General features: G+C 36.3%; 1 protein-coding gene across 3 annotated transcripts in view; it reads right to left on the reverse strand.

The window, feature by feature from the left end:
- The window catches only part of LOC145981694 (uncharacterized), a 159,008-nt gene that overhangs the window by 17,819 nt on the left and 120,548 nt on the right, over positions 1 to 20,641 (reverse strand). For all 3 annotated transcript variants that reach the window (XM_083115092.1, XM_083115090.1, XM_083115091.1), the window contains 6 exons: positions 19,217 to 19,349; positions 16,550 to 16,743; positions 14,573 to 14,738; positions 11,936 to 12,039; positions 5,419 to 5,661; positions 2,790 to 2,925 (listed from right to left, as the gene is read on the reverse strand). In XM_083115092.1, coding sequence (XP_082971218.1) covers positions 2,790 to 2,925; positions 5,419 to 5,661; positions 11,936 to 12,039; positions 14,573 to 14,738; positions 16,550 to 16,743; positions 19,217 to 19,349 — 976 coding nt within the window. The remainder of the gene's footprint in view (positions 1 to 2,789; positions 2,926 to 5,418; positions 5,662 to 11,935; positions 12,040 to 14,572; positions 14,739 to 16,549; positions 16,744 to 19,216; positions 19,350 to 20,641) is intronic.

Raw genomic sequence — 20,641 nt, forward strand, 5'->3', positions numbered from 1 at the left:
GTTAAACGATGGAATAAGTGTATAAATGTAGCAGGGGAGTACATCGAAAAATAAAAGCAGTTTCGACCCCTTGAATTTTTTTTTTTTATTTTATACACTCAAAAGTCCCAGATTGACTTGAACGCCCCTCGTATATTGGTAAACAAGGAAGTAAAGAAGAAAATGAACAACATTAAAGTAATACCCAGTTAGAACTTAAGACAGTGACCACAGGCTACTAGTAGGAGATGTGAGGAGATGGAAAATAAAAGATAGAAGGGAGGAATAAGAGAGAAGGATAAGAGTGTAGAAATTGAAGGATAAGATGATAAAAGAGAAATATCAAGAAATATTGCGAACAAGTGTTAAAAGATAAACCCAAAAGAGTAGAAACAGAATGGATAAGATTTAAAACAGAATTAGCAGAGTCGGCTAAAATGGTATGTGGAAGGACAAGCAAGAAAAGAAAGAAACACCATGGTGGAATGAAAGAACTACAAAGGCAGTGAAAAACAAAAATGATGCATTTAGAAAATGGTTTAAATTTTAATCACAAAATGCATGAAAAGAGTATGTGAAAAAGAAGAAAGAGTCAAGAACAGTAGTAAAGAAGAAAGTGGATGGAAGAATGGGCCAAAGTGCTAGAAGAAGATGTAGATGGGAACAAGAAAGTATTGCATAGATTACTGAGAGAAAGGAGAAGAGAAAGAGGAGACAGCTGTAAGCTAAGTGATGAAGGGGAAACGTGGTAGAAGAGGATGAAGAAATAAGGAGAATGTGGAGAAATCATTTCGAGAAATTGCTGAACGTTAAAAAAGGAAATGAAGATGAAGAAGTGAAGGAAAAATAAAACAGGAAGGAAAAAATGAATCTCACATGGAAAGAAGTGAAGGAAGTACTGAAGAGAGGTAGAGCACCTGGTGTAGATGAAGTGCCAGTGGAAATGATACTAGGAGCAGGAGTGATTGGTGCGCAGAATGTTGAAAACTGTGGCAAGAGAGAGAGAGAGAGAGAGAAGTGCCAAGAGATTGGACAAAGGGACTAATAGTTCCCATATTCAAGAAGTGGGACAGAAAGGAATGTAAAAACTACAGAGGAATAACACTAATGTGCCACTGAGCAAAGATGTATGAGAAAATATTAGAGAAAAGAATAAGGGAAGTAACAGACCTGAACCCTGAACATGAGAGAGGAACAGTATGGATTTAGAAGAGGCAGATCAACAGTAGATCTGATATTCATCATAAGGCAAATACAGGAAAGACACTACAAGTACGGAAATGATTTGATTATGGCATTCCTAGCTTTGTCATTTGTAATTATTTAATTATTTTTAGGGGTCCATGTGAAAGGCTAGTAATTTTTACAATTGCAATTAATGTAAGTTGTACAAATAGTTAAGAATAAAATTAATTAAAAGAACTTACATGAAGCTAATATTAAGAAGTGAAGAAAAGGCATATGATAGCATGGACAGAACAAAGATTTGGAAGGTCAAAGAGAGAAAGGAGTCGAGGAAGAGATAGTGTGTAGAGTGCAGAGCACATACAAGGCCAACCAGAGCTGTGTGAAGACACCAGTTGGAAGAACGGAGTGGTTCAGTATAAGTAATGGACTAAAAGAGGGAAGTGCTCTTTCCCCACTGCTCTTCATAATTACAATGAATGCAATTAACAAAGAGGTGGGGAAGAAGATAGGAGAGGAAGAGATGAAGGCCCTGTTGTTCACTGATGACTTAGTAATGTGGGGAAACAGGGAAGAAGTAGTACAGAGACAACTTGATAGTTGGAATGAGGAAATCAGAAGAGCAGAAACGAAATTCAATCCAGAAAAGAGCGAGGTACTAATAACAACAAGAAACAGAGCCAGAAATGAACCAAGAATAAAGATGAACATGGAAGAGTTGAGGGTAGTGGATAACTTCAAATATCTAGGAAGCATAATTGAGAGAAGTGGAATAATAGTCGAGGAGGTAAACAGAAAAGGACAAATGGGTGGTGAACTATATAAAAGCATTCGAAGATTAATGTGGATCAGGGATGTACCTATCAAATGCAAGAACGTAATATATAACACACATGATGTGCCAATAATTATGTACGGAGCAGAGACTTTGACAATGACAGAGAGAAAGAAAAGAAAGATCCAGGCAGCGGAGATGAAATTTTTAAGAAGTATATTGGGGAAGACTAGAAGGGATAGAATAAGGAATGAGGAGATCCAACATACAGTGTGTGTGGTGAAGCTTCAGTACAGGATAGATCAGCACAGATGAGATGGTTCGGACACATGAAGAGGATGGATGCAGTAAGAGCATAGCATGCACAAGAAGTGGGAATAAGGCCAAGGGGGAGACCGAGATGTCGGTGGAAAGAGCAGATAGCAGAGAGTGTTAGGAGAAGAGGACAAGATTTTAATACTGTGGAAAGAAAGGAGTGGTGGAAAACCAGGAAAAAATGGAGAGGCTTGACTTCTATGCCGACCCAGCCAGAGGCAGGAAACGGCAAAGAATGATGATGACATTATGCTTATAGCTCTCAGGTAATAATACGAAATGTATAAATTAATTGATACCTGTACTTCAGACTAAGGGACAAAAGTCTCAGATTTTTGAGACTACTGAAAACATTTGGTTATAGGTCCCATGTATCTTGTATGCCCCAGGCCCCGCACTTTAGTTGCTGCATTATTAAACCGTTAACTTTAATTAGCTTCCTTACACTATAATAGTTATGCAACTCAGTAACAATGCTAAATTTAACAAGTACCCTTCACAAATTCTACATGACATTCAAATAAATTTCACTTACCAATCTTAACAAGTGTATCAGACGATAATATGATAACATTTGTAGCCTCTTGCCTTCTGGTGCCAATAGAGCAAGCAAATCCAATGGAAAAGTGGATATTGCATCCAGATAAAATTTAGAATAATCTTTGATGTACCTTGAAAGATAGGGAAAAAATGGCAATGTTAAAAATTACATCATTGGAATCATACTATTTCATAAATGTAAACTAAAGCTGAGTCAATACAGTACTTCTTTCCCGACCTCCACTATGCTATGAGGTTATGGGTAGCGGGTTCGAGTCCCGACCTGGGCACGGGTGTTCTTTGTGAGTGTCTCTTCATCAATTTCATCATATCATCACTCATCTTCATCTTTGCAATTAAGCAAATGTGGCAGAAAAGCAAAGTAATAAACCAAATCAATCAATACGTATTTGCACTGATACGAATACCAATGGCGATTCTGTTGCTCATTCCCACTGGTACCGATACCCAAATAATTAAAAATTCACAGTGGTTCTGAATATTGATAAATTTTAGTATATAAATTACCCATTGAAACTATATCATAGAAATTTACCAGATTTCTAATTTAAAATGTTAATAATTATACATTAGTTAATTATTTAATCACAAAATCCATTACTTCTCACAATGTTGTAAAAATAATAAATACAGTATTACGTACTTTGAATAATTTCCAGGATATTTAGACTCCACAAAAATGTTGCATGACATTTTAGCAGATACTTTCCAGTTTCACTGGTATGTGAAAATACATTATTTTCGGCTCAATCCTAATGGAAAACTTTAGAATGCTCATCACATTTGTAGTTTTTAAATTGTTGCATATAATTAAATTATTATTATTATTTCTTTTTTTAAATGCACATATAGCCTCATTCTATAATTATTTCTGTTGCAGTTTACGGTTGTTACATGCACATGAACACAATTTTTAAAGTAATGTTTCGAGAGCACACATGCAGAGATGCTCTACTGTATATATATTGGATCAGTAATATAATTGGTAATTTTACTGATAAACTGAGAGACCGATAAGCCTATATTGGTGAATACCGATAGAGTACTGACTAATCTGTCCCATCCCTAATCAAAATTAAATGTATAATATAGGAAAATGTAAAAATCTGGAGATGTAAAATGTATTTGCTTCCCTTGCCAGACACCTTTCTCCTTCTCTGTATGTTTTTTTGCAATAATGCTATTCTACGGTTGCTAGGTTTCCTGAATTTCAGTAAATGAGCCTCATGGCCTCTTTAAGCAAGGGCATTGTTTGAAAAATTCCCATTGGATATCTTTCACCTTGGTGGAGCCTGACCCCGTATAATGTGATGGGAAATAATAGTCCAAGTGCTGACACTCCCAGAATTTTAATTTCACATTTACCCTGGTAATTGAACTTGGATCTCACAGATACCCTACCAACTGGACCACTGCGGGTCGTGAAATAATATTATTGTTTCTCAAAATGGCTGACATGGAAATGGTGCATGTAAATGCAAGAGTCAAATGAAGCTAATTGAGTAGTCATAAAGGGCACCCGGAGGATTTTTCCTCAGTGGGGGCAGAGTAAGATTTCATATCTTGCCCTTCAGTCATAGAAACTTTTATTATTATATTATTGCTATTATTATTATTATTACCATACAAATCACGAAACTAAATTCAATTCAAAATACTTTGGCATTGCATACAAGCTCAGACTATTTACATAAAAACTGGATTTGCCTTGCTTCCTTTCCAGAAACTTCTATCATCTTGTTGATAGACAAAGGAGTCAATAGTTCTTTGTCTTTTTGTACTTTTTCACGATGCACAAACATCGAACAGAGACCATTTAATTTACTGTTACTTCATGGTACCTCTGTATCATGTTTTTACATGCCGAAGGATGCTGTAAAATAAAAGTAATAATTCAAAATGAAGGGTCAGATCTCGACTTCGGGAAATGATTTCTAGACTTCTCATAACCCCAAACAGCCGAGAAATTCCAAAGGATTTTATTTAAAAGAGGTTAATTTTTTTATACTTTCTGCATTACAAGTGTCTGAAATTTCTTGAAATTAACAGTTTTTTTCCAGAAGTGCAAAAACAATCAGTTGAAGGGCAAATAGTGTGTACAATTCGAGATTTTCACCGCATCCGGAAATTTTAGGGAAATGAAGAATTTTTTCAGTCCCAAACATTAGAATTATTAATATTCCCTTCCCAATCCCATCCTGAAAAAACAAAACTATTCCATTGCGCACATCTCTTGTTATGGCAGTCAACATGATTCTAATGTATTTTGTGAAAACGTTCTCTCATTATTTTGTTGGACATGGCAGTTAATTAAGGTAACTGACAGCCTGTAAATCACATAAAACAATATTCTTCGTAATAAAATATCGCCTCAATTTCACCATTACCATTCGAATTACATGAACATTTTCCAGAAATCTCATTGGGGGCAGCAAAAGAAATTGCTAGACAAACTTGGAGTACGGCACAATGATTGAATAGAGAATCTGTCATTAAAGCACATCCTTAGTTATTCCACTTAAAAATGAGGAAGCTAATTTATAAAGACTGTGTACACACAAGCAATTAAAGAATTTACATTCTCCAAAACTTGTGATACTTACATGTGCCTGATTTTTTTCAGATCTGTAATTATTTCACCTCTCTCATCTTCGTATGCTGTGCGGAAACCAAGGATAATTTTTAGAATAAAAAGGACCTCCACTGCACATATGATTGCAAGAAATGTAAGTCTATGATCTTGAAATGCCAGGTGATAAGGGGTCAAAATGCAGCTCACATATGCCAAAATCCCAACAAACACAGTACTAAACTTGTATCCAAGTGTTCCAGGGAGCAGAATGTACCTGTGAATAAAGAGGATCACATGTTAAAGGAGACTTCACATGAAAGTGACAGGTAACAGATAACATGGAAGTTTCATAACCAAGTGGCAATAGATATTTCCTCACAAATTTCACGCCATGGTGGCATGCGATGCTTCATCATTTTACACCAACCTGAAAAGTGACAGTTCACCACAAATTTCACCACAAATTTCACACTAAACTTGTAATTAACATTTCACCATAAACAGCACTGACTTGAGTAGCCACTTTCCACTCCAAACTGCAAAAATATTCATTGTTCTTGTACAAGGAACAGAAAAGTCAACCTAAAAAAACAACCTGATCTGCCAAGGGAGAAGCAGCATTTTATGTCACTTTGGTGTGAAAGTTTATTTCTAACTTCAATGTGAAAATTTTCTTAAGGGACTTTTTATACTGAAGCGATATGGGATTTCACACCGAAGCGACAAGTGACATGGGCCCCTTCAGTCTAAAGCACAACATTCACTGCGCATGTGCAAACAACAGACCAAGGTGACATGAAGTACAGTATTGAGAGAAATGCAAGCGAGAAGTGACACCATTTCAGAAGGTTGCATTTACTTCTGATGATTGGTTTCCAAGTGACACATATCTCTTGTCCCTTGTGTCGTTTGTCAGTTCAATCTGAAATCTCCCTAACAGGTATATGAAAATGAGAATTCTATTAACATATGACAGTCATTTGGAAAGTAAAGAACGTTTTGTCAAATATATTTATTGATAATATTGCAGAAACAGAATACAGTTGAGACTGCTTTAAACGTAACTCAGTTCTGCGTAATTCTGTTTTATATGTAAATTACTGCAGGTCCCGGCAAAATATAATTTAAAAACGTGTTAATTGAAGCTTATTTGTACATAATGCATTTATATGTAATTCGGTGTTATACCTACTAATTTTCAAAAAATACAGTCAATTTGTATGCAACCAAACTACAACAATGTCACAGAAATATACATTTCTTCTAGTTACAAAAACACAAGGTGAGTTTCAAATACAAAACAGGATAGGCTGGCATTGCGTCAGTTAGTCTCAAGTTGCGAGAAAACAAACCAAAATGTCTGATTTCTTTAAACCAGGGTCAAGTTCAAAATGAATATTTACATTTAATGTTAAGGTTCTATTTACATTTGAACAATAAGCATTCTTAAAAAAATATTTAAAAATATATATTTAAAAAAATACTAAACTTATTTTACTTACGATTAGTGAGTATGTACTATTTCCAAACAACGTTTCAGGAATCAACTGTTCACTTCATCAGGTTCTTTCTTGACTAGCGAGATCGATTCATAGTCACGTCAAATTGAATTAAAAACAAGGAAAAAGGATATAGGAATGACTATGGTAAAAAAGGAATTCTAAAAACTTGCCCAATCCTGTTAAAACTTCCATCCCCACTACCATCCTTTCGTAAAACCACATAAGTTAAAAAGTCAATCTTAAAAGAACATTTCGACTTGAAAAGTTAAAAGACGTACGCCAATTCACTTTCGTTCGTGAGGGATCCGGATTGTCTCCTCGCAGAATGCAGGAAGTTGTCCGATTCCACTCCCCACCCACAAATTTCCCCATCACTCCCCCTACCCACTTACGTCACGTCGTACTCAGAGTCACAGGCTTCCCAAGCCTTGCGAATTATGTCTGGGGTAACATGAAAACCTATTTTTTTTTTGTACTCATGCTTTTCCCATCTTTTGAACATCCTAATCCAAATCTCATCAACATTTCCATCATCCCTATTTAATTTATTAGTCCTATCTTTGCAAATGTAGGCAGCCTCGTATACATTCCTCCTAATTTGTTTGTTTTCATTCTGAACAACCTCCCTTTTCTTAATATTATGTCCCCCTAATAATACATTCTGACAGCCCTGTTCTAGGAACTCCCTCCCTGACATCTTTATCATGCTCACCCCATCTTATATCCATACTTTTACCCATTTGTCCAATATATTCCTTATTGCACTCGCATCTGATACTATATACCCCTTTTTCTCCCCCCCTATTTTTCCCTAGCCTTTCCAGCCTTTTTGTACTCAGTGAAATGTTTTTCAATTGTTCTCGGAGCCTTCATCCCACATTTAATTCCATAGTCCCTTGCCACTTTTTCAACCCTCTCGGAGACCCCTTTGAAATATGGGATTCCTGTATATCGAAACATCACTCCCTCCTCCTTCACTTCCATTTCGCCCTCTTCCATATCTCTTTCCATATTCTTACCTCCACACTCTTTCGCAAATTTTGAGTGCCCTATTTAGGTTCCTCCTCAAATCGGACTCCTTGTATCCCTTCTTTTTACCCACCCTCATAATCCAATTTTCCTCTTTTTTCAATTCATCCTTATGATTATATAACCTTCTTGCCCTTATGAAAAAGTTTAGAAAAAATTGCTTTTAGTTATCATTGCATGTGCGGATTCATTATTAATGTATAAATCCCTGGATAAGGCTTTGTGAAAAACTCCCGTCCTAATGCCCATTCCATTTTTAATAATCCGAAGATTAAAAAAGCTAATCTCATCATCTTTCATTTCTTCCTTAGTGAATTTAATACGTTCCTCCTGTTCTCCCCATATACTAAACATCTTGTTTAAGCCCTTTTCCTCTCCTATAATCAAAATGTCGTCAATGGATAAGATTATGAGCTTCGATGTTGTCAACTTGCATCCGAGTGTCCCTAGGGACAAAACTGCGGACTGCCTGCAAAGGTGGTTAATGTAAAAAGGGGTAAATGTCGTTATTGCATGGGAGTATGTAAGGTGGTTCCACCTGTGTACTGGGTATAACTTTTTTTGTTTCAATGGAAAGATTTAAGTGCAAAAGGAAGGGTTGGCAATGGGGAACCCGATTTCTGGAATTATATCTAGTATTTTTCTACATTACATAGAGAGTGTGACTATGAACCAAATGAAAGGTGAGGTTAAATATTTCGGGAGGTATGTTGACGACATTTTGATTATAGGAGAGGAAAAGGGCTTAAACAAGATGTTTAGTATATTGGGACAACAGGGATCTCCGAGAGGGTTGAAAAAGTGGCAAGGTACTATGGAATTAAATGTGGGATGAAGGCTCCGAGAACAATTGAGAAACATTTCACTGAGTACAAAAAGGCTGGAAAGGCTAGGGAAAAAGAGGGGGGAGAAAAGGGGTATATAGTATCAGATGCGAGTGCAATAAGGAATATATTGGACAAATGGGTAAAAGTATGGATATAAGATGGGCTGAGCATGATAAAGATGTCAGGGAGGGAGTTCCTAGAACGGGGCTGTCAGAACATATTATTGAGGACGGACATAATATTAAGAAAAGGGAGGTTGTTCGGAATGAAAACAAACAAATTAGGAGGAACGTATACAAGGCTGCCTACATTTGCAAAGATAGGACTAATAAATTAAATAGGGATGATGGAAATGTTGATGAGATTTGGATTAGGATGTTTAAAAGATGGGAAAAGTGTGAGTACAAAAAAAAATAGGTTTTCATGTTACCCCGGACGTAATTTGCGAGGTTCGGGAAACCTGTGACTTTGAGTACGACGTGACGTAAGCAGGTAGGGGGAGTGAAGGGGAAATTTGTGGGTGGGGAATCTGACAACTTCCTGCATTCTGCGAGAAGGCAATCCGGATCCCTCACGAACGAAAGTGAATTGGCGTGCATCTTTTAACTTTTCAAGTCAAAATGTTCTTTTAAGATTGACTTTTTAACTTATGTGGTTGAATGCGTTCCGGACCGTAAAGGACCAAAACTGAATGTAGAACCTGTCCGGCTGTGAAGGACCAGAAATGAATGATGATCCGAACCGGTAGGATCTAAATGTAAGTGAAATTGTAGGTTACCACTTACATCTCTCTGGTATGGATTGTGTAGCTACAGGGCAAAGTTCACCGCGATCCTCTTGGGAGTTGTAAAGAAAACACAGGCACACACACTGATAATTATAACTATGTATTATAAGGTATATACTCATAACACTTGATTACACTTCCCATGCACTCCTGCCTAGGGAAAACTGTTTACATGAAGTTGCAGCTGGTGTTACAACAATGCGCCACTAATGAAATGTAGCCACGTTAGGATTACGGTATCCATAATTGTCCGCGACGGTTTCTGGCTGTGTCCCGACTGGCTTCTCTACGCACACTGGCTATAAGTAACTAACGCTCTAAGATGGCAGCAACTAGACACCGCGCTCAGAATGAATTAGCCAATGGAAGTGCAGGTAACTTAAGGCATTTGATATACACAAATAAACAATTGAAGCTATATGCAATATAAAATATATAAAGAAAGAATAAACATGGTTAGGTTTATAGATAAATCGCCAACAGTGGTTTTACGAAAGGATGGTAGTGGGGATGGAAGTTTTAACAGGATTGGGCAAGTTTTTATAATCCCTTTTCTACCATAGTCATTCCTATATCCTTTTTCCTTGTTTTTAATTCAATTTGACATGGCTATGAAGCGATCTCACTAGTCAAGAAAGAACCTGATGAAGGGAACAGTTGATTTCTGAAACGTTGTTTGGAAATAGTACATACTCACTAATCATAAGTAAAATAAGTTTAGTATTTTTTAAATATATTTTTTTAAATATTTCTTAAGAATGCATTATTCTGTAATTGTGAGTAATTCGCACACACACCCACAAGATACGAGTTCTTACATTGGAGCATAGAACAATTTGTGAATTTTCTTAGTGACAATAATAATATGTGAGATTCCAAGTAACATTAAAAGTGAGAAATTTAAGTTGAATATGAAATATTCTAGTTCACTAAAACTATAGTGCCTATTGTAGTACTTATTTCAGTATCAAAGTGTTCACTAATAAAGTGGAAAATATAATGCATTTAGGAATCAAACTTTTAGATTTGTTAAATTACCACTTTATGACAGAAATAAACTGTATTATACTGTATCGTGTTCCTCAAAATAGGAGGGTTACAGCAAAAGTCATGGTAACCATATTTTCCACGATAATGCAGGTTAGGCCAGAAATTTTAAATCATACAGTGGAGACCCTGTCACATGCAATGTATTGTGATACCACTAGATGGCAGTGACTGCCAAGACATTCAATTGAGGGAAGTGGGAATTCAGTGCATGTTTAACAGTCGTGCAGGATGTTAAACAGCATTCTTATGTGAAAATAGCAGTTCTCCATGGAAGGAATGCAAGAGAATGTGACACTGAGCTTGTGGAAGCTTCAGGAAATGATGCTCTACCATACCAAACTGTTGCGAGGTGGGCAGCAGCATCTGGGCATGGAAGAAAAGCAACTGCCAACATGCAACGTTCAGGACGACCTGTGACTGCAAGTATTTTGTATATTTATTTATCCTGATACAGATCTCTATGTTGTTAAAAAAAATCATACATTAAATGTTAGCATATATTGTGACCTTCCAATTGTATATTTTACAATTTCTTGCCTGACCCGCATTATTGTGGAAAAAAATAGTTGCCATGAATTTTGCTGTAACTCTCGTAGACACAATTACAGTATTTTAATAATGATATGACATTGCATGTAAATCTGATTTGCAAGTAATTCTCAGTTATACATATTATTTCTCTTCACCTCGTCACACATATAACTCAGGTTCAACTGTATTTATGTTTTGCCACATACCTTAACCTACTTCTTCACATAATCCCCTTATCATTGAGGCACTTGAGCTACCGAGACACCAGTTTATGTGACCGCCTGGTGATTCAACCAGTTCATGACAGCATCATGTAGGACCTCATCACTTGAAAAGCATCTACCAGCAAGCTGCTACTTTATCTTCAGAAAAAAGGTAAAAGTCTGAAGCTGCGTCGATTGTCTTGAATGATGAGGTCCACCTTTTTCTGAAGTGCACAGAGGGTTGGGTTGATTGCTCCACGTCATGATCATCTGTTCGTCAATTCTTAAATATTATGCACCATTTCTAGACAATGCATTCATAACACATTCTCCAAAGATTGCACCCAGTTGCCAATATATGTCGCTGGGTATAACATTTTTCGCCTGCAAAAAGGAATCATGCCAAGCACCTCCAGTCACCTCCATGCCATCAGCTTGTTCATTGTAACAGCTCATTACACACACCACATAAATAGGTTGGTGGCACTAACTCCACCAGGAAACTATCTATACCACACGCAACACAGCGAAAGCACGACAGGCTGCAATGAAACAACTGCACAGGCTGTATGTGCATATGTTATTTTCATCATGAATATCATGAAAATTTACTGCTTACCTAGGTTGCTTCTTGATTCCAAAATCAGTAAACCCTTCACTTAGCTTATCTTCATCTTTGTCCTTTTCCATTTCATATTCATCTGCCGTTGATGCCAAGAAATCCTGAAAATTAGCAAATGAAAATTAATGGGGAACCTTATACGAATGCTGTGTAAATATGTACTAATAAAGAGTATTAGCAATTTAGTTGACAGTGAAAATGAAAATGTTGTGAAATATCTAAAAATAATTAACGAACTGGAATGGTTCATTTTCATTTCTGATGAGACTGAATGGAAAGGTTCCAGATATTCATGAACCGGAATGCTGTTCCGGTCCGTTTTGATCCGTGAATGTATAGAAAAAATTAAATCAATTTTGCCTCAAGTGCATGTAATCCTCTAATACATGACAAAATTCTCCTGCAATAAAAATGTTTGTAATGTGCATTTGACATTAGTCATTTCTATTTTCTGTAGGTAATTTTTAATGCCTTACAATTATTACAATATATAGGGAAGATCTATATTAGACATATCTTGCAGACATTGTAAAAATGATGCATGAGCTTTAAATATACATAGTATAACACCGATACAAAATATTTTATATGGGACATTATTAATGAGCCACGTTAAATAACCAAAAATACAAGGGCAAAATGGAATAAAATAAAATTAATGACAATAGAAAGCCAGCCAGTATATTTTCTACAATATTGCTGAAATGATTTTTTGCCTTGTCCCACTGTCCCCAATGCTAAAACATGGGAGCATCACTGAGCTGTCCCAATGTCCCCATCTTAAAATATAGGAGCATTTCCCACGCTAACCCTACAGGTTCAAAAAAACATGCCTCCACTGGGCATGAAAAAAATATGGTAAAACTGATTGGTATGCAATGTTCATTGGACGTTATCCATTGTCTAGTGCTTTAAACTATACTTATTCGAACATCTCTTCTCTTGACTTCAGGTGAACAAATTTATTTTGCCCGTGGTGGGGATCGAACCTGCGACAGACTTGTGATTTTACAAAAAATCGGTGCTCTACCCAACTACTCCACAGTCTTCCGGGAATTCTGTACTAATTTTTGGCTCCATTCAGAGAAAACTGATTAGTACGAGGAGGAGTCATAAAATGTTTAATATTTATGCTCTACTGATGAGATTTGGTGGTGCTGTTGCTTGTACTTTACTTTCTCTCTAATCGGTGGTAGAAGAGAGTTGGTGACCAGTCGTTGTTGTAGGAGCAGTTTCAAGATGGCCGCCCCATGTACAACATGCACCAAGGAAGATCAGCGTTCTGTGATCAGATTGTTGATGAGTGAGGGTATTAAACCTTTGGATATTCATCGTAGAATGAAGATGCACTATGGTGAAGCTTGTGGAGTAGGAGTAGGAATTCTGAAGTGGTGCAACATCTGTTGCAGTTGCTCCTCGCCCAGGCTAAGCACATCAAGTTGTGACGTCTGAGAATATAGCCGTTCTACGGGACAACTGTAACTAGTGCAGACTGCTGTCGTCAGGTGTCATTTTGCAGCATGACAATGCTAAGCCACATACTGCCCGAATGACTGTTGCGACAACACTTACAGTCCTGACCTCTAAGTCACTTTCCGTTCCAAGAATGCTGACCATTTTCACTACTTTTTAAAAAATCATAAATCAATAAAAAGTTGACAAGATATATGACATACAATGGCGGCGATTGGGTCACAAAACTGGGGGGGGGGGGGGGCGAGGTACCAAAACTAGGGGGCAAAGACAGAATATTTCCCTTTGTAGATAAGATTTAGCACAGTGCAGTGGCAAAAGTGACAAAAATGGGGGGGGGGGGGCAACTACCCCCTCGACCCCCTAATCGCCGGCACTGTAGAAAAGGGAAGCAAGCATATTGCTATCTGACAACGACGCGAACAGAACCATTATGAGCATTTGCCTACCATCTAGTGGCAGTCTGAGGAAATACGATGTCCAAACATTACTCAGGATTGCTAACTCCATAAATGTACGGCAAATGACCGTTGAAATAAATTTTGAATTCAACTCCGTATATATGCGTGATCTGCACATTAGAGAAGTTTGGGAACTCCGTATATATATGTGATTAGCACTCTAAGTGTTAGACTTGCATCCTCCTTACCATTGTTATAACTGTATCTTTAATCAAAATGAAAATAAATGTCTGATGAAAGGAGCGTGTGTTCTCCTGAAACGTCACAAAGAAAAACTGTTTTCTTATGCTTGTAATAACCGTAAACTACAGGAAAATAATTCTATAATGCAAGCAATGCGTACATACAAGAAAAACTATCCTCCTTACTACCCAGATTTGGCCTCAAGTGATTACCACTTGATTGGACCACTTAAAGAGGTCCTAGGAGGACAGAAGTTCTGTTCTGATGTTGAGGTCAAAGACGTGGTTACGCAGCCAACCAAAAGATTTTCTTTTTCTGGGGCATACAAGCACTTTGTAAATGATGGGAATGCATTCAACGTGGAGGGGATTATGTAGAAAAATTATAACCATTTGTTTCACTTCCACTGAATACCTATATTTTTACAGCACTTTTAAGGTTTACATTTGACTCACCCTCGTAATAAACATAATAAAAACAAATGAAAATTACAGTACAGAAGGCTAACAACACTTACAGAATTCTGTGTCATTGCTTTGGAATATCTCTCAAAGGTCCTTGGATATAATTTCATAATGCTGTAGAATGTCATTGTGTTGATAACCAGAGCATCTGTGTGTGCTGATGCTTTGATTGTTACAGACGAACGACAGCATTCAGTGAAATCTAAATTACCAACACAACTGAAGGAAAAAAAGACAAAACTCAAGTTAGTAAAACATTAGAAATCATAATTCGGTCTGAGCTGATACCTAGAGGCACATATTTTTGGTAAATTAAAAATCAAAATTTCAGTACAAAAACAGAGTCAATTCCAGGTTCAAAAGCGGTAAATAAAATAAAACGTTGCTGTTATAGCGGTGAAAAAGCAGTATATAAAATGACAATTTGGTTTTAAAATTGTGAATATAATGCTAAATTTGACTTAAAAACTGCACTTATTAAACAAAATAAACATATCCCTTCTAATAACACATTTATGTCGTTACGAGAATATTAAATGTATTCCTGCATGAAGGGATCCGTTTTGGCTTCTCAAATATTTACAGCAGAATTAATCAATTTTCCGTGAATTGCATAACTCACAGGATAATTCTGACTTCAGAAAGTGCCACGTCGGTAAATAAACTCTAAATTTCGTGTTTACAAGTCTATTTCGCATTTTGTAGTTCATTTCGCATTATTTCGTGACAAAACACGGTAGGAAAATGCACCTCAAACCTTTCAGAAACATGAAAAATGAACATTACAATGTGTTATTTCACATTTCCTGTTTTCGTCAAAAACGAAGCAATACCTGTGCTGTCAGTATCAGAAAGTATTGTTTAAAATTTAATCTGGAGTCCGAGTGCCTTGTGTAGTCTGCATAGTTGTCATGCAACACTCTCACAGAGTCCAAATGAACTTTGAATCAATTTTTTTCTTTTGTTTGTTTTGTAGTGGTGTGGTGGTGAAAGTACGAGGGCATGTTGAACAGTAATGCCCCTTTTTTTTTCTTTTCCAACCATGCATTCTACTTGTTAGACTTTCATGCTTCTCCATTGCAAGTTTCAAATTTCGATTGTCAGTGGGTGCTGTACTATAGTGAGGAAAATGGCAGCATGTAACCATATCATTAACCAACATAGTTTTCAAAAATATCAGCTAGCACGTTTATTTACAGTTTAATGATAATGACACTCTTTATGGTTTAACATGATTAGTATTTTGTATATTTTTCTACACAAAATGTTTGCTATTTTTCTATATAAAAAATACTGAATTTTAAATCAAGAAAAATGTAACTGCGTTTACATTTCCTTTCATATGAGCTTCGCACCATCAGCACATATATTTTGTATTCTTTATTTTCCTTTCTTAGAGCCTAATAAATACCATTAAATGATTACAATATTAATGCACTTTCACCAAAATTGATTCTGATATCTACAAAATCCTTATGTACATTATTCTATAAATTCCTTATTTAAAGTGATTGAAGCCGGCTCCCGTCGCGGAGTGGTTAGCCCATCGTGCTACGATGCCAGGGGTCCCCAGCCTGGGCATGGATGTTTGTGAGTGTCCATTCATCAATTTCATCATCCCCATCTTTGCAAATTAGCCAAAAGTGGCACAAGAAGCGAAGTAAAATAAACTAAATCAATCAAATCAATCAATTAAAGTGATTTAAATCACAATTTAATCAACCTGGTTTAAATCAATCCGTCTTGGCTCTAAGTAGGGCAACTTTAAGTGTAGCCACCCCGTACTAGTAACTACGGTGAAATGGCTCCGAGTATAGTGAAACTTTCTTTAAAGGTATCAAATTATATATTAGAGCTGAGCTGATCGATTGATTGAGTTGGTGTTTTAAGTCCACTTTACGCATAGCAAGGCTAATCGGGACTGGACCTACAGTTTAAGGCTGAGCTGATATTGGTATAGGTAAGTCATGATCTAAACACAACATATAAAAAAATCATTATGAGCATAATTACAGTTATAAAACACATACCTTCCTGTTGTTAAAATGCACAATTTAGTTTCATCAGAAGCATACACTGTAACTTCACCCTTGTGAACAAACCAGATGTCATTCACGATCTGATTGCAACTTAAAATTGTTGAACCTTTAGTAAAATATTGCTCTTCAAAGTTTGTGCTCAGCATTCGCAAAAGGGATTCATGGGAATCTTTAAACACTGGGGACTGGAAAAGATATACATAAAGCAAGTTCAATAATTCATATTCTAAAATCTTGGGCATGTTTTAATAATATTAATTTTTTTATATTATTTATGTTGAAATTAAGTCATTCACCGATAAGGAATTGAAATTTCACCATATATTATATCTGTTACACTATTCCGAGCTTTCACTTAGCCTAAAAGTGCCACCGTGGTCTAGTTAGTTTGGCATCTGACTGCCATGTGGGAGACCCAGGTTCGATTCCCAGGGTGGGTGATCTAAGGTCAGAATTTTTCTGGCCTTTTCCCAGCATAAAGCAGCTCTGGGGCTCACGTAGCCTCAAATTAGTTGGTATCCGGGAGGGGAACCCTGGGTGGTAAAGTCATGGTGCTGATCACATCATATATAAAATGGCCAAGATTGAGAATATGTGGGGCCCTACCCCCCCCCCCCCCATCTCCTAAAATGTGCCTTCATGGCATGGTGCTATATGCATGAGGAACTTTACCTTTTACCTTACCACTTATCCTACTGGTGAGTAGCCTCACCTTTGGTGTGAATGACCCAGGTTCGAATCCTGGTTGAAGCTCCAAAATTTGGTGATGAAAAATATTGTGAGAACAATTAGGGAGCTTCTTGAAAGTGATATTAACAGACTGCAGTCTTGAAAATCAGAACACATCAATGATGGGACTTCATGCACTGATCACTCATCAGCCATTGGCAAGCTTTGACCCTGTTGACTTCTGGATTTGTATTATAACATTCCTCATAATATTATTAATTACAACATCATTTCAAATGCATTAGAAATACTATGATAGATGATATTAAGTGATAAGTGATTACAGACTGAAGTGATTGAGTTAAGAGTATATTGTCTGCAGAAATCTGTATTCTTACTATCCAAAATAGTACTTACATACAAACATATCATCTACTTAAGTTGATTAATGTTTATACATAATAGAAATAATACATTCTCAAGTAGCCTTACAAAATATAATGAGTGTTCAAACTGGGAAGAACATTGGGGGAAGGATGCTATTCTCCAGTTAAGAAAATTTGCATAAGCATCCCCCAGCTACGATAATTTGCATATATTACACCTGCTTCTTTGTCCCCATATTGGAACATGCAAGCATCCTACTCACACCTACCCACAAACCTGACCAAGCATCCCTGTAGGAATTTTCTAATACAATTATTTCGCTAAATAAGATTCTTCTTTTCCATTTGTACTTCTATTATGATTCATGTATTTGTAATAGTGTTGTACATTTGATTGAACTCTGTGATCAGCACTTACAAAAATCAATTATCATAATCGTTCATGCATATCACTTTCCAAGCAAATTAATGATTAAAAACATTGTAAAAACTTTAAATTAAATTGTTTGCAATTTAAAGCAAAACAAGGGTGGTCAAATATATCATCTTGTAACAAAAATGTGAAACAACTCTCACAGATCCTCGCCATAAAGAGGTGAGCCACTTATTAAATATTACAGGAATTATAGAGTATGCAGCTTACAATGAAGTATCTTTATTTGATAGTTTTCAGTGTTGCAAACTAGCAATGCATAGTTGTCTTCCAGGAGTTGAAACGTTGCATGTGTGTCTGCAAGCATTTAGGCAATTTACATGTAACATCTTTTGATGGACAAGGGCTATCTTATATCCCAGGGTACTATACCACTAGAGGAAAGAATATTGCACAACACCATGGTACTTGAGTTACAAAATCATTTTTAAAAAATTTAAAAATACTTTTAAGATCTAGGTTCTATGGTAATACAAGCAATAGGAAACATATTTTTCAAAGTTTAGAAACTAATTTGTACAAATATCCATACATGACAGGTTCAGTTCTACAAATAACTTAGCAGATATACAATGTTTACTTTCAAAAAGATGATTAATTAAAACTGTTGCTAAACCCTAAGAATAGTATCTCATAGGTTCCTTAATTATTTTTAATGATGGGTGGCAGGTTATGGGTATTTTAGGGAAGTGTAGAGGTAAATTTAGCATCAAAATAATCATAAGTTGGGCCTATGGAAAAAAATTTAGAAGGGGGTGTTTATTAAAATTTGAAGGATTTAAGGGAGATGTTGATCAATTAACCATATTTAAAATTTTATTAAGGTATGTCTGCAACTACTATTCATGAAAAATTTTAAATTACTTTGTCAGCAGAAAAATATATATTACTTATTAATGCAGAAGAAAAGATAGGGCTGCTTCCATGCAAGAAATCTGAGTTCGATTCCTGAGGTGGGTAAGCTCACATTGGCAATTTTTCTAGCTGGCTTCATCCAGCGGCCATACTTGGAGGGAGATATAGATAGCTGAGCATGGTGCTGATCACATCATCTCCAGTATGGCAGAGATCAAGAAAGTGTGCCTCTTCATGTCATGGGGTAGCTTTTCCTTTTGCAATAGAAAAGAGATATAAAGAATATGCACTTGAAACTGGAAACAAAATACTCACTGCTACGAGACTGTTCCTGTAGATTGACAAGCAGAAATCCTCCTTCAGCAGAGAATGCAGTCTTTGATAAACATGATATGCCTTTATTCCTCTGGTCTTTTGCCACACATGTTCAAAATGTTCAATGATAGATCTGAAAATACATGTGTAGTGTCTTATATAATTGGAATATTGGCATCAATTTTTTACAAAATTACACTGTATAATATTGCAAACACAATTCTCCTTAAATTTATAGAATTTGTAAGTCTTTCGAAGGTGGAAATATGTGCATATTTGGATTCAGAAATACAGGAAATAGGGCCTCCCGATGGCATAGTAGTACATTGTAACATTTTAATTAATGGGTCCCAGATTCAGTACCCAGTGGAAGCACATGGCACAATGGTTCAGATCCCACTTTAAACTGTAGGTCCAGTCCCTGTCTGTGTATAAAGTGGACTTAAAACAACAATTTAATTCAAATACAAAGAATATTAAAAACGTGATGTAGAAAATGAGATGATAATTCTTCCACCATGTGGATAAAGCTATGTAGTCTAATATTTAACACATCTAGTTGAAACATGGTGATTCTGGTTTAATGTTTAATGTCTTGTGAGTATTTGCATTTATGTTATTTTATGTCACTGCCACATTTGGCTAATCAAGTGATGAAGATAGGCTGTGATTAGATGAAATTAATGAGCGACTCGAACCGAGGGAACTTCGGTGGCAAGATCAAAATTTTTTTTGAATGATTGACTTTGTTTATTTTACTTTGCTTTTTTTGCCACTTTTGGCTAATCATGAAGATGAGAATGAGTGATGATATGATGAAATTGATGAAGGGACACTCGTAAACACCCATACGCAAGCCAGGATTCAAACTTGGGGGCCATGGTGGCAAGATTGAAAGTGAAACACTTAATGTGTTCAGTCACTGAGATGGTTAATAATTTGTGAGAGTTTCTCCTTTAGCCTTTTGTACATTTTCATTTCATTTATGCTTACACAAAACATTACAGACTGCTATGAAACCACTTTTACGTACTGTAAATAATTTCGAACTTTTGAATGTCAAAAAGTCAGGTTTGTTTGATCTACTTAAAACTCAGACAGGCTAATCAGATTGGACCTAGAGTTTAAAGTGCGAAAGTGAACCTCTGTGCAATGTGCCTCCACCATGGATCAAACCCAGGGCCCCTTGATTACAAGGTGACTACTATGCCATCAGCGAATCCAGATATCCTTTTTTGTTAAGTATGCCCGAAAAACTATATCAAGGATCAGGCTTCCTTCATGACCAAATGCCCCAGAAAAATCAGCCACCATGCAAGAATCCTAACATTTTTTTTCCAAACATTATTGGAAGAGTTTGTTTTTTGTTTCCATCCTGTCTTCACACCTTTGATCAAAACTTTGCACCTTAAAAATCGACTCCCT

Source organism: Lepisma saccharinum, chromosome 30, assembly GCF_977018435.1.
Source record: "Lepisma saccharinum chromosome 30, izLepSacc3.1, whole genome shotgun sequence".
In the NCBI taxonomy this organism is placed as follows: domain Eukaryota; kingdom Metazoa; phylum Arthropoda; class Insecta; order Zygentoma; family Lepismatidae; genus Lepisma; species Lepisma saccharinum.